Raw genomic sequence first — 15,462 nt, forward strand, 5'->3', positions numbered from 1 at the left:
GGGAAGCCCTGCGAGTGCCCCGAGTACAGGAAGAGCTTTGTGCGCTGCTCCAGCTCCATCCCCCATTGGAGGATCCTCACTGGATGATCCTCAGTGACCCACAGCGGGCAGAGCCTCGGTGATCCCTGGTGCTGGTGATCCCTGTTGGGAAGACACCGGCCTGGGGGCTCCACATCCTCCTGGCTCCCTGTGGGCACCTGCACGCATCCACAGACCAACATTTGAAATCCATTGTGGAGAGCAGATTTGTCAACTTCTGACCCCAAACAAATCTCTCTTTTTGCATTTTTTGATATCATCAAGGAACACTGGATGGCCTTGGAGGTCTTCTCCAACATAAATCCATCCTTTTAATTCTCTCTGTCCCACGGTCATCTTCCAAGCCAAATGGGGATAGACTGGGATAAAACCCCTGATTTTGGAGACAGTGGGGTAGAAACCTCTCCAAAAAAGGTTCTTCCCACCCATTCAAGCACGTGGATGCCCTGCCGGCAGGATCACATCAATTATTTTGTTTTGGCCTTGAAATGAAAATGTTTCTGTTCATCCCTTTCAGAGCCCTGGAACTGGGGTAAAAATAAAGACATTGAACTAAGGCATAGATGGGACATGGGTGGGAACATGGGAAACATGGATGGGGACATGAGCTAGGACAGCAACAGTGCCACCACCTGTGCCACCACAGTGCCACCAGCACCTTCATCTTGGCCATGGCCAAGTGCTGTCTGATGCAGTTCCTGCCACCACTACCTTTCCCATCTCAGCACCCTCAAATCCACCCCCTGAACTCCAAACTCTACTCTGCCCCCTCCCCGTCCCCACCTGATGGAGGTGGAAGCTCCCCTGGGCACCCCTGAGCCCCCCACCCTACTGAAGACCTACACATGGCACACTGAGACTGCTGCCATCCCTGGAGGGGACCCCGAAAGGGGCAGGGGTCATGGGGAGCCTGCGCTTGGCACGACTGCGGGGCTGGCCCCATGCGTGGCCTGTCGCCCACTTGCATTGCCACCCCATGGACATGTATCCCACGGCACTGTCACAATGGTGGTGGCACCTCCATGGCCATGTGCCCCTTAGTGTCACCACACCTGTGGTGGCACCTCCTTTGCCAAGTGTCCCCTGGTGTCACCATACCCACGGTGGGCCGTGGTATCACTACACCCCTGGTGGCACCTCCATAGCCCTTTGTGTCATGACACCCACGGTGGCATCTCCATAGCCACGTGTACCCTGGTGTCTCCACAATCTTTGTGACACCTCCATTGCCACCTGGCACCCCTGGTTGCATGACCAGGCCACTTGTCCCCCATCACTGCCACGCCCTCATGGGTGACAGGGGCATGGGAAGCACCCATACCCTCTTCTGTCCCCTCCCATGGCTGGGGAAGTCACGGCCCCTGCCGAGGCCCCCCTTACAAGTAGCCAGTAAGGAAGGGCATGGAACTGTTACAGTGACTCCCACAGTTCTGCCCAGTCATCCTCAGGCTCCGTATTTGAGTCCAAGGAGAGTCACTGTCCTCCTCCTCCTCTGAGGAGGAGGGAGGTCTTTTGGTAGAGGAGCAGTGCTTCGGGTTAACCAGTGCAGCCTGGTGTCGTGCGCCGTCAGCAGCCAAGGGGGCCACCATCTGTTCACCTTCATGGCTACCTCCGGTTCTGGTGACGTGGGAACTGGAAGTGTCATGGCCGTTACAGGTTGAACTTGAAGCGGAAGGGATGGAAACCACAAGGGGAGGGCCAGGGCCCGTGTCAGGAAGGGTGGTACTGATGAAAAGGGGGCATCCCGACACAGGGGTGACCATTTACACAATGGGTCGAGGGGAATGCGTCATAGGGGAGGAGCCTGGTGATGTAAGAGCAAGAACAGAAAAGGGAGAAAGAGGGTCGTGGGCACCATTTCATGGGGGTAAGGTGAAATTTGGCACCACTTGGCTTAAGATGGTGCGTCTTCTCACAGGGCTGACACCATCTTGGCTAATAAACTGAACAGGGAACTGGGTAAGTGGGCATGGGAAGGAGGGTTAGGTTAGAGCTCAGGATGGTGTGGCCAGGACCATCCTGAGAGGACAGGAGAGGTCGAGAGACAGAAGAAAGCTGGTGACATTCCCATGCCTCTTGGCAGGTTCCATCGCTCAACCTCCCTTAGGGGATAAGGGAGCAGGGATGCAAGGGGAGGAACACAGCAACAGGGGAGACAGCTGGAGATCTAAACGTGTAACTTCTCCCCAACTTTTCCCTGATTTTTTAACTGAATCATAAATAAAAAAGAAGATAAAACTTCCCAACATTAAAATTTTCCTCCAATGTAAAATAAATACCTTTACTCCAACATTATCCCAAAATCCAAGCGATAAAACTGATTCCCTCATAACATTCGCAAGATATTTAAAAATGAAATGAACAGAAGCTTTCAAATTCCCCTTTGAAAAATTAATTCCCCGAGCAACAAGGGTTAATTTAACTTGGATATAAATCTTCCCCGGCAGAATGGTGAGTCTTATGCCCATTCTGCAGTCTTCCCACCCACATGATTTTAAATGAGAAAACAAAAGAAAAGGGTGACCCTGACTGTGACAAACTCAAACAACAGTGGGTCAACAAAGGATGTTGTGGGGGTCTGTTGAGGACAGCAATCCTCTACTCCGCGACTCTGGGAGGGTTGCCACTCTCTCCCCTCAGTGTGCCCTGATAAAACCCAGAGGTTGCTTTGGGGTTGTGGCTGACCTGAAGGCGTCTTAAGGTCCAACGATGCTGGAGATTCTCTTCAGGGGTACCAGATGAAGGTCTCTGTTCTGGCGCCAGACTTTGCAGTCCACAATGGTGATGGATGCAACATTCCCTGAGAGCATCTTGTGCCAACAGGTAGGAGCCCTGAGAGCACCAGCACACACACACACACACACACGAGCAGCAGCTCAGCAATAAAGACATGGGAGGGTCCAGGCACAGGGTTCCAGAAAGGGTTTATTAGAGTCCAACTCTGAAGGAGTCCAGGGGCCAAAGACAAAGGAGGGTCCAGGGTATAAATAGAGGGAAAGGGGGCGAAGAAGAGCATCAGGGATCCAATAGTCTGAGGGCTCAGGTGGAACACAGGGAAGGGACTAATAGGAAATGCCAGGATGGATGGGTGGGGTTACACAAACCAGTGGGAAGACGGAACGGAGAGCTCACTAGAACATGAACATTAGGTCAAAAGGGGCAGAGAAGGCCAACGGGCCAATGGGCAGGACAGAACTGGGACAAACTAACATAGTGCTGCAGAGCATTGTGGGGGAAGCTTCTTTCCTCACTCTGACTTATGAGGAATGCCCAGAGCCTAAGGTGCATCTCTCTAGGGGATCACTGTTGCCATCTCCCCAGTAGGCTCTAGGGCCTCCACATGCCAGTGCAGAGTGTGACAATCCCCTCCCTGGACTGGCTGCTGATGCTGGGCCTGTTCCCCCAGGACACAGTGGCGCTTTAGACTGCCAGGGAACTGCTGATTCATGTTCAACTTGCCCTTGGCCAGGACCCCCAGGTCCCTCCCTGCAGCTGCTCTCCAGCCTCTCCTTCCCCAGTCCATACACCGAGGCAGGGGTGCCCATGCCTGGGGCAGAATCTGACCCTTGCCTTGTTAAACTCCATGCTGTTGGTGATTGCTCATATCTGTTTTGAAGGTCTCTCTGTAGAGCCTCTCTGCCCTCCAGACAGTCAACAGCTCCTCCCAGTTTAGTGTCCTCTGCAAATTTACTGATTATTCCTTCAAGGTCGCAGCCCCACCATTCTGAAGAGACATCAGAATGTCCCTCAACCTCAAAGTTTGTCTGTCCTGGGTGATCCTCGCCTGGTCTCAGTCCCATATAAAAAAATCACAAAAGGAGTCAGAATCCAACCTGACACCCTCTTGGCCAGAGAGTTGGTAGCAGTCCAGTGAAATGGTGGTTGCAGTCCTCCTGCAGTCATAGATGTGCTTCTTTTGAACAAATGATCCTGAAGAAGGGTGGGGTTTTCCTCTGCAGATCCAGTGGTGGTGGAGATGGGCCTGCTCTTCCTCTGGGAATCCGCTGGGAAAAGGCTGCTTGAGGTGTTCCAAATCTCAGATTGTATTCTTGCAGGAATGCTTGGCTCCTCTCCCTGAGTGGAGCATTTCACCATGGGATGATGCAATTTCATCAGTCATGCAGTGGGGTTCAGTGGCCCATTAACAGAAGATAGCTCCCAGGAGGGAGGATGGCTTATGGAAGAGATAAAGTAAACTGCCCAATTAACAGGAGATAACTGCCCCACCTCTATCAGATTGGAAATACAATACACCCATCTTACAGCCCAGCACTGTCCTGTCTTCCCTGTCCCATTCCCAGTGCCTGTCCCCATTATTGATCTCGTTCCCAGTCCCTGTCTTGTTTTTCCACTCCCATTCCAAATCCATCTCCCATATTCCCAGTCTCCTACCCCGTTCTTGTTCTGTATTCCCAGTCCCAGGTCCCGTTCCCAGTCCCTGTCCTCATTAGTGGTCCCAGTCCCTTCATTCCAGTCCCATTGCTGCTCCCTGTCCCTGTCCACATTCCTGCTCCCATTCCCAGTCTCTGTCCCCATTCCCCGTCCCGTTTGCTCTTCCTGTCCCGTATTCTCAGTCCCAGTCCCCATTCCTGTCCTGGTCTTGGTCTCTGTCCCCATTCCTGGCACTGTTTCCCATCCCTGTACACATTCCTTTTCCCAGTCCCTGTGTCTTCTCACTGGACGCTGCTGCCATCACTCCGACCCCTTGGATTCCCCCTATTCGTTATGGCTTCAATTCCCACTTAAATTCCCAATTAAATTCCCAGTTGAATTCCTAATTAACCCCTGCAGAGCCTTTTCCCGGTGCTGTTCAGAGCCAGTGGGGGCTCGCCCTCACTTCCCAAAATTCCTCCTCTGGTGCCACAACCAGGATCCATGCCCATTCCAAATCTGCAATGGGATCTGTGCCCATTCCCAATCTCCAATACGTTCCATGAGCATTCCCAGTCTCCAATGTGATCCATGCCCATTCCCATTCTCCAGCAGGGTCTGTGCCCATTCCCATTCTCCAGTGGGATCCATGCCCATTCCTGAGATTATCACAAATCTTCAGGTTTATCCCAAATTCTCCATACCCTCTAGATCATCACAGCTTCTCCACCCCCGCCCTATTTTTACTTTTCCTCTTATCCCCTTTTCCATCCTTTTCTACCCTTTTCCAACCTGTTTTCACCCTTTTCTGTCTCTTCCTCTTGGAAAAAGAGGTGGAAAAAGCAGGAAAATAGCAGAACAGCCCTGGGGAAAGAAATTAAAATATTACTAAAACAATTAATTTAAAAAAGAGAAAAAAGGAGGGGGAAAAGTCATCGAATCCCAACAAAGGGCAGAGAGATTTTTGAAATTTGCTGTCAAAATAAAGATGGAATTTGGCCCCAAAATTGCCCCCAAAAATAGGGAAAACCCAAGACAGAAATGCTCTATGGATGGTTCTTCTCCATCCAGAAGAACCAAGGGGGAGGAGGCAGAGGAGGGAAAAAAATTGAGGAATTGAGAGAAAAATGTGGGGTAAAAGAAAATAGAATGAGCTGCGGGAAAAAGGGGGACAAAAGTGCGGAAAGTGAGGGAAAGAGGGAGAAATGGGGGTAAAATGGAAAAACAGGGGTAAAGAGGGATAAAAGGGGAAAAGGTGGGAAAAAGGGGGATAAAAAAGTGAGGGAAACAGAGAAAAAGGCAACAATGGGAAAAAGAAGTGAAAAAGACTGAGAGAAAATTGAAAAAGGGGGGGAAAGGAAAAAAAAGAGGAAAATAGGGGGAAAGAGTGAGAACAGAAAATGGGCAAAAAATGCAACACGGGCTGGAAATAGTTGGAATAAAGGAGAATTTGATTTAGGGACACACTGAGAACTGGGAATTTCTGACTCATGGCTTCCCCTGGTAACTCTGAACATGGAAAAGGAAAGCAGGAAAGTGTAGAAAAAAAGCCATGAATTCTCTCTCCCCTTGAGAATGTCAGTTCCAGCTCTCTGGCCATGTCAATGATGTGGAAGAGTGTGATACTGCAGATGACCTGGTGGCCATTATTCCAGCTATAGGGCACCCTTTCCCGTGGCTTGTAGTCCAGCATGGAAATGTGAGAATACTGATTATGGAAGGGGATACCCCAGGACTCGTAGCTGGAAGTGTTTGTGTGATAGGCAAAAGAAATCTTGGTGCTGGCCAGGTGGGAATTGGTGATGTAGACAATCTGGCAAATCATGAAGGATTGGCCCGCTCTCCGCTTGGGGTATCCCGTATCCCAACTGCAAAGGACTTCCAAATTTCCCACTATCCACTCTGTCTCTGGTGGTGTCATCTGCATGGTGACAAGGACGGTCTTGGCGAGCTGCTGCGCAAAGCCCACAAGCCACCTGCCATTGGCCCAGTACTTGTCCCAGGGGCTCATGAAGAAATACATGAGGCAGCACCACAGTTCCTCCTCCTCTTCCCGCTTCTCCTTCTCCGGTACTGGCACTGGCATTGGGCTGAGCCCGGGGCTGCCTCAGCCATTCCATACTGGAAGCACCGCTTTAGCAGCCGCCCAGTCTCTGGGGACACCCAGCGGTGTCACTTTGATCCGGTGTGCCCCCCTGCTCAGGATTGACCCCTGCCCTGTGTGCCCCTCAGCCCACTGTCACCCCTGTCCTAGTGTCTCCCCCGTCCCGGCATCAACCCTGTGCCGGTGTTCACCTTACTCGGTGTCATGCCCTGCTCTGTGTCCCTCTTTGTCTTAGGTTGCAATGCAAGATGGAAGCAGATGTATTCTATCACCATCTGTTGAAACCTGGTGCAGCAGTGTTCTTTATCTCTTCCATGACCCACCCTCCCTCTGGGGAGACACCTTCAGTTAACAGGCCATTGAGTGTTCCTGCATGAATGATAAAATGACATCATCCCATTTTGAGATGCTCCACCCAGAGGGAGGAGCCAAGCATTCCTACCTGGTTATAAGCTGAGATGTGAAACACCACGACAGCCTTCTCCCACTGCATTCCCAGAGGAAGACCAGCCCATCTACACCACTACTGCACCTTCAGAGGAAAACTACATCCTTCCAAAGCATCACTGCCTTCACAGAACCACATCGGTCCCTCCAGGAGGACTGCGGCCACCATTTCACTGGACTGCTAGCAACACCCTGAGCAAGAGGGCGCCAGGTTGTATTCTGACTCTCTCTGTGATTTCTTGTAGTACTGCCCTTTTATTTCCATTTTCCTAGGAAAGACTGTTATTCCTAGTGCCAAATCTTTGCCTGAGAGCCCCTTCATTTCAAAATTATCATACTTTGGAGGGAGTTTCCATTTCCCATTTCAAGGGAGGCTCCTACCTTTGATAGCTGACCCCTGTCTTTTCAAATCAAGACAGGCCGAGGGACCCTGAAAGCCAACATGCTCATCCCTTGTTTTCCCCCAAACCAGGACATCCCATTCCCAAACTTTGGCCCAATGGAGGAGGAGGCGGCGAGGAAGAGGAAGATGGCCCGGGAGCCCCATGCAGGTGAGGAGGAAGTCCCTGTCCCTTTCCCCCTCTCTCCTGCTCCATCTCCCAGCCCAGCATGGCTCCCAGATGCAGGGCAACCTCGCTGCCAACGCCATCCTGCCAGGGATGCACTGGGGGGATCTCCTAGCCCTTCCCTGTGGCACAGAGGCAAATCCCATCCTCTCCTTGTCCTTCCTCCCCCAGGGAAGGAGCTGAGGATGGAGACCAGGCAGGACAAATCCCCACAGCAGAACGTCATGGAAGAGGCTGTTTTGAGCGGATGCATGGTGCAGGAATGCAACAAGGAGGAAAAGCTCTGGAAGTCCCACATGAGGGAGAGCTGCAAACGCAGATCACGGGGATCTGAGGAGGAAAGACCCACCATGCGCCATGGAGGTGGCCGGAGCTCGGAGCTGGGGCTCCATGAGCAGCTCCAGGATGGGGAGAAGCCCCACAAGTGCTCAAAATGTGGGAAGAGCTTCAGGTGGAGCTCCGAAGTGAAGCGCCACATGAGAATCCACACAGGGGAACAGCCATACAAGTGCATGGAGTGTGGCAAGAGCTTCAGGACAAGCTCTGAAGTGAACAGACACTGTAGGAGTCACACAGGGCAACGGCCCTACCAGTGTGCCACGTGTGGGAAGAGCTTCTGCGACCGTGCCGACCTGAGCAAACACCTGAGGAGCCACGCGGGGGAACGGCCCTACATGTGTGAGGAGTGTGGGAAGAGCTTCGTCCAGAGCTCCCACCTGGTTGTCCACATGAGGAGCCACAATGGGGAGAGGCCCTATGAGTGCGGGGAGTGTGGGAAGAGCTTCAGCCACAGCTCCAGCCTGGTTGTCCATCTCAGAAGCCACAGCGGGGAGAGGCCCTATGAGTGTGAGCAATGCAGGAAGAGGTTTCTGAGCCATTCCTATCTCCTCCGCCACCAGCGCATTCACACAGATGACAGGCTCTTCTGCTGCCCTGACTGTGGCAATGGCTTCAAGCACAAGTCCAACCTCATCCGACATCATCGCATCCACACCAGGGAGAGGCCCTAGGAGTGTCCAGAGTGTTGCAAGAGCTTCTCGCAGCAGTCTGCCTTGACCACACACCATTGGAGCCACCACTAAGGGAAGGCCTGCGAGTGCCCCGAGTGCAGGAAGAGCTTTGTGCGCTGCTCCAGCTTCATCCCCCATGGGAAGATCTGCCCTGGATGATCCTCATTGACCCACAGCGGGCAGAGTCCCAGTGATCCGTGGTGCCGGTGATCCATGTTGGGAAGACACCGGCCTGGGGGCTCCACATCCTCCAGGCTTCCCATGGTCACCTGAACTCATCCACAGACCAACATTCGAAATCCATTGTGGAGAGACAATTTGTTGACTTGTGACCCCAGAAAAATCAACTTTTTGCATCTTCTGGTGTCATCAAGCTATACTGGATAGCCGTGAAGGTCTTCTCCAACATAAATTCATTGCTTTAATTCCCTCTCCATCTGGCATCTTCCACAGCCATATGGGGATGGACTGGGGCAAAACCCACCATTTTGGAAAGAGTGGGGTGGAAATCCCTCCAAAAAAGTGTCTTCCCACCCACCCAAGCACAGGAATACTCTGCTGCCAGGGACACATCAATTATTTTGTTTTGGCCTTGAAACGGAAAGCTTTCTGTTCATCCCCTTGAGAGCCCTGAAACTGGGGTTAAAATAAAGGCATTGAACTAATGCATGGATGGAGGCATGTGGGTGACAGTGACATGTGTAGGGTCATGGGAGGACATGGACATGAAGGGACATGGGGATGATGGATGGGGACATGGACTTGGGGAACACAGACATGGATGGGTATGTGCAGGGACACATGCGCACACAGCCCTGGGTGGGGACATGAGGCATCATGGACAGGGTTGGGAACAATGGAAACACGAATAGGGACATGAACTGGGGATTGTGTTTTTAGCGGATTGGATGATTCATTAATAAATTCTTCCTCTGCTGGGATGGAAAAAAAAGAGGAAAAAAAAAGAAGCAGAAACAAGATGTGGGAGTTGCTCATGCTCTGTCTGCTCAGAATATCGCGTCTTAATGCTTGGACTTTAATACACTGAACTCTCTGCCTTCAAGATTGATGGATTCATGCAATAAACAGCTTTACAACAGCCAACAACTGCTTTTGTCTCTTTGAAGACCCACGCACAGCTCAACACCTGTTCCCTTCCCATATTCCCATTCCCAGTCCCCTTCCTATGTAGCTCTTTCCAGTGTTGGTCCCATCTTCCAAATCCCCATCCGATATTCTCTCTCCGGTTCCTCTTTCCATATTTGCTATCCCATATTCCCTCTCCTGTTCCCATTCTTGTATTCCCAGTCCCACCCCCACTCCCGTTCCCATATTTCCATTTCTATCTTCCCTGTCCCATTCCAATACTCCCATCACCAGTCCAATTCCAAGTCCGTCTTCCAGATGACCGCTTCCATTTGCAGTCCCTCTTCCCATTCCTGGTCCCCATTCCTGGTCCCATACCTGCTTCCTGTCCCGTATTCCTGGTCCCCACTTCCAGTCCCTGTTCCCATTCCTGGTCCCCATTCCTGGTCCCAGTCCCATAAAAAACATCACAGAAGGAGTCAGAATCCAACCAGATACCCTCTTGGCCAGAGAGTTAGTAGAAGTCCAGTGAAATGGTGGTTGCAGTCCTCCTGCAGTCATAGATGTGCTTCTTTTGAACAAATGATCCTGAAGAAGGGTGGAGTTTTCCTCTGCAGAACCAGTGGTGGTGGAGATGGGCCTGCTCTTCCTCTGGGAATCCACTGGGAAAAGGCTGCTTGAGGTGTTCCAAATCTCAGATTGTATTCAGGCAGGAATGCTTGGCTCCTCTCCCTGAGTGGAGCATTTCACCATGGGATGATGCAATTTCATCAGTCATGCAGTGGGGTTCAGTGGCTCATTAACAGAAGATAGCTCCCAGGAGGGAGGATGGCTTGTGGAAGAGATAAAGTAAACTGCCCAATTAACAGGACATAACTGCCCCACCTCTATCAGATTGGAAATAGAATACACACATCTTACAGCCCAGCACAGTCCTCTATTCCCTGTCCCATTCCCAGTGCCTGTCCCCATTCTTGATCTCATTTCCAGTCCCTGTCTTGTTTTTCCAGTCCCATTCCAAATCCAGCTCCCATATTCCCAGTCTCCTTCCCCGTTCTTGTTCTGTATTCCCAGTCCCAGGTCCCGTTCCCGGTCCCTGTCCTCATTAGTGGTCCCAGTCCCTTCATTCCAGTCCCATTCCTGCACTCCGTCCCTGTCCACATTCCTGGTCCCATTCCCAGTCTCTGTCCCCATTCCCGGTCCCCTTTGCTCTTCCTGTCCCGTATTCTCAGTCCCAGTCCCCATTCCTGCTCCTGGTCTTGGTGCCTGTCCCCACTCCTGGTACCGTTTCCCATCCCTGTCCACATTCCTCTTCCCAGTCCCTGTGTCCTCTCACTGGACGATGCTGCCATCACTCCGACCCCTTGGATCCCCCCTATTCCTTGTGGCTTCAATTCCCACTTCAACTCCCAATTAAGTACCCAATTAAATTAATAATTAACCCTTGCAGGGCCTTTTCCCGGTGCTGTTCAGAGCCAGTGGGGGCTCGCCCTCACTTCCCAAAATTCCTCCTCCACTGCCAGTACCAAGATCCATGCCCATTCCAGACCTCCAATGGGATCTGTGCCCATTCTCAATCTCCAACAGGTTTCGTCAGCATTCCCAGTCTCCAATGTGATCCAGGCCATTCCCATTCTCCAGTGGGATCCCTGCCCATTCCTGAGATTATGGCAAATCTTCAGGGTTATCCCAAATTCTCCATCCCCTCTAGATCATCACAGCTTCTCCACCCCAGTCCTCTTTCTCCTTTTCCACCCTCTTATCCCCTTTTCCATCCGTTCCCACCCCTTTTCCATCCTTTTCCCCCCCCTTTTCTGTCTCTTCCTCTTGGAAAAAGAGGTGGAAAAAGCAGGGAAATAGCAGAACAGCCCTGGGAGCAAGAAATTAAAATGTTACTTAAACAATTAATTAAAAACCGAGAAAAACTGCGGGGAAGAAAAGTCATAAAATCCTGCCAATGGGCAGAGAGATTTTTTAAATCTGCTGTCAAAATAAAGATGGAATTTGGCCCCAAAATTCCCCCCAAAAATAGGGAAAACCCAAGGCAGTTCAGCTCCATGGATGTTTCTTCTCCATGCAAAAGAACCAAGGAGGAAGAGGAAGAGAAGGGAAAAAATTGCGGAACTGATAGAAAAATGTGGGGAAAAAGAAAATCAAATGAACTGGGGGAAAAAGAGGGGAGAAAAGGGAGAAAAGTGGGGGAAAGAGGGAGAAATGGGGGTAAAATGGAAAGATGGGGGGAAAGAGGGATAAAAGCAGAAAAGGTAGAAAAAAGAGGGGGGAAAAGGGGAACAGAAAAAGGAAACAAGAGGAAAAAGAAAGGAAAAAGAGTGAGAGAAAAGAGAAAAGGCGGGAAAGGAAAAAGACAATAAAATAGTGAAAAAAAGGTAGGAAAATAGGAGAAAAGAGTGAAAAGAGAAAATGAGCAAAAAATGCAACACGGGCTGGAAATAGTTGGAATAAAGTAGAATTTGATTTGGGGATGCACTGAGAACTGGGAATTTCTGCCTCATCGCTTCCCCTGGTAATTCTGAACATGGAAAAGGAAAGCTGGAAAGTGTAGAAAAAAAGCCATGAATTCTCTCTCCCCTTGAGAATGCCAGTTCCAGCTCTCTGGCCATGTCAATGATGTGCAAGAGGGTGATATTGCAGATGACCTGGTGGCCATTATTCCAGCTATAGGGCACCCTTTCCCATGGCTTGTCGTCCAGCATGGAAATGTGAGAATACTGATTATAGAAGCGGATATCCATGTACTCGTAGCTGGAAGTGTTTGTGTGATAGGCAAAAGAAATCTTGGCGCTGGCCAGGTGGGAATTGGTGATGTAGACAATCTGGCAAATCATGAAGGATTGGCCCGCTCTCCGCTTGGGGTATCCCGTATCCCAACTGCAAAGGACTTCCAAATTTCCCACTATCCACTCTGTCCCTGGTGCTGTCATCTGTATGGTGACAAGGACGGTCTTGGCGAGCTGCTGCGCAAGGTTCACAAGCCGCCTGCCATTGGCCCAGTACTTGTCCCAGGGGCTCATGAAGAAATACGTGAGGCAGCACCACAGTTCCTCCTCCTCTTCCCGCTTCTCCTTCTCCGGTACTGGCACTAGCACTGGGCAGAGCCCGGGGCTGCCTCAGCCATTCCATACTGGAAGCCCCGCTTTAGCAGCCGCCCAGTCTCTGGGGACACCCAGCGGTGTCACTTTGATCCGGTGTGCCCCCCTGCTCAGGATTGCCCCCTGCTCCGTGTGTCCCTCAGCCCACTGGCACCCCTGTCCCAGTGTCTCCCCCGTCCCACCATCAACCCTGCGCCAGTGTCCACCTTACTCGGTGTCATCCCCTGGTCTGTGTCCCTCCTTGTCTTAGGTTGCAATGCAAGATGGAAGCAGATGTATTCTATCACCATCTGTTGAAACCTGGTGCAGCAGTGTTCTTTATCTCTTCCATGACCCACCCTCCCTCTGGGGAGACACCTTCAGTTAACAGGCCATTGAGTGTTCCTGCATGAATGATAAAATGACATCATCCCATTGTGAGATGCTCCACCCAGAGGGAGGAGCCAAGCATTCCTACCTGGTTATAAGCTGAGATTTGAAACACACGGCAGCCTTCTCCCACTGGATTCCCAGAGGAAGACCAGGCCCATCTACACCACTACTGCACCTTCAGAGGAAAATTACATCCTTCCAAAGCATCACTGCCTTCACAGAACCACATCGGTCCCTCCAGGCGGACTGCGGCCACCATTTCATTGGACTGCTAGCAACACCCTGAGCAAGAGGGTGCCAGGTTGTATTCTGACTCTCTCTGTGATTTCTTGTAGTACTGCCCTTTTATTTCCATTTTCCTAGGAAAGACTGTTATTCCTAGTGCCCTATCTTTGCCTGAGAGCCCTTTCATTTCAAAATTATCATACTTTGGAGGGAGTTTCCATTTCCCATTTCAAGGGAGGCTCATACCTTTGATAGCTGACCCCGGTCTTTTCAAATCAAGACAGGCCGAGTGACCCTGAAAGCCAACATGCTCATCCCTTGTTTTTCCCCAAACCAGGACTTCCCATTCCCAAACCTTGGCCCAATGGAGGAGGAGGAGGAGGCGGCGAGGAAGAGGAAGATGGACCCGGAGCCCCATGCAGGTGAGGAGGAAGTCCCTGCCCCTTTCCCCCTCTCTCCTGCTCCATCTCCCAGCCCCGCATGGCCCCCAGATGCAGGGCAACCTCGCTGCCAAGGCCGTCCTGCCAGGGATGCACTGGGGGGATCTCCTTGCCCTTCCCTGTGGCACGGAGGCAAATCCCATCCTCTCCTTGTCCTTCCTCCACCAGGGAAGGAGCTGAGGATGGAGACCAGGCAGGACAAATCCCCACAGCAGAAGCTCGTGGAAGAGGCTGTTTTGAGCGGATGCATGGTGCAGGAATGCAACAAGGAGGAAAAGCTCCAGAAGTCCCGCATGAGGGGGAGCTGCAAACGCAGATCACGGGGATCTGAGGAGGAAAGACCCACCACGGGCCATGGAGGTGGCCGGAGCTCGGAGCTGGGGCTCCATGAGCAGCTCCAGGATGGGGAGAAGCCCCACAAGTGCTCAAAATGTGGGAAGAGCTTCAGGTGGAGCTCCGAAGTGAAGCGCCACATGAGAATCCACACAAGGGAACAGCCATACAAGTGCATGGAGTGTGGCAAGAGCTTCAGGACAAGCTCTGAAGTGAACAGACACTGTAGGAGTCACACAGGGCAACGGCCCTACCAGTGTGCCACGTGTGGGAAGAGCTTCTGCGACCGGGCCGACCTGAGCAAACACCTGAGGAGCCACGCGGGGGAACGGCCCTACATGTGTGAGGAGTGTGGGAAGAGCTTCATCCAGAGCTCCCACCTGGTTGTCCACATGAGGAGCCACAATGGGGAGAGGCCCTATGAGTGCGGGGAGTGTGGGAAGAGCTTCAGCCACAGCTCCAGCCTGGTTGTCCACCTGAGAAGCCACAGCGGGGAGAGGCCCTATGAGTGTGAGCAATGCAGGAAGAGGTTTCTGAGCCATTCCTATCTCCTCCGCCACCAGCGCATTCACACAGATGAGAGCCTCTTCTGCTGCCCTGACTGTGGCAAGGGCTTCAAGCACAAGTCCAACCTCATCCGGCATCATTGCATCCACACCAGGGAGAGGCCCTAGGAGTGTCCCAAGTATGGCAAGAGCTTCTCGCAGCGGTCTGCCTTGACCACACACCATTGGAGACATCACTAAGAGAAGCCCTACGAGTGCCCCAAGTGCAGGAAGAGCTTTGTGCGCTGCTCCAGCTTCATCCCCCATGGGAAGATCTGCTCTGGATGATCCTCATTGACCCACAGCGGGCAGAGTCCCAGTGATCCGTGGTGGCGTTGATTCCTGTTGGGAAGACACCGGCCTGGGGGCTCCACATCCTCCAGGCTTCCCATGGTCACCTGAACTCATCCACAGACCAACATTCGAAATCCATTGTGGAGAGACAATTTGTTGACTTGTGACCCCAGAAAAATCAACTTTTTGCATCTTCTGGTGTCATCAAGCTATACTGGATAGCCGTGAAGGTCTTCTCCAACATAAATTCATTGCTTTAATTCCCTCTCCATCTGGCATCTTCCACAGCCATATGGGGATGGACTGGGGCAAAACCCACCATTTTGGAAAGAGTGGGGTGGAAATCCCTCCAAAAAAGTGTCTTCCCACCCACCCAAGCACAGGAATACTCTGCTGCCAGGGACACATCAATTATTTTGTTTTGGCCTTGAAACGGAAAGCTTTCTGTTCATCCCCTTGAGAGCCCTGAAACTGGGGTTAAAATAAAGGCATTGAACTAATGCATGGATGGAGGCATGTG

The 15,462-nt window shown here is 51.7% G+C and overlaps 1 protein-coding gene across 1 annotated transcript; it reads left to right on the plus strand.

Annotated features, from left to right (window-relative positions):
* The first annotated feature begins 13,694 nt into the window (after window positions 1-13,694).
* LOC135292544 (zinc finger protein 239-like) lies at window positions 13,695-14,777 on the plus strand. Its single transcript, XM_064406733.1, has 2 exons — window positions 13,695-13,752; window positions 13,939-14,777. The coding sequence occupies exons 1-2, from the start codon at window positions 13,695-13,697 to the stop codon at window positions 14,775-14,777; spliced, it is 897 nt and encodes a 298-aa protein (XP_064262803.1).
* The last annotated feature ends 685 nt before the right edge of the window (window positions 14,778-15,462 follow it).

The sequence above is a fragment of the Passer domesticus genome, unplaced genomic scaffold (genome assembly GCF_036417665.1).
Source record: "Passer domesticus isolate bPasDom1 unplaced genomic scaffold, bPasDom1.hap1 HAP1_SCAFFOLD_37, whole genome shotgun sequence".
NCBI lineage: Eukaryota > Metazoa > Chordata > Aves > Passeriformes > Passeridae > Passer > Passer domesticus.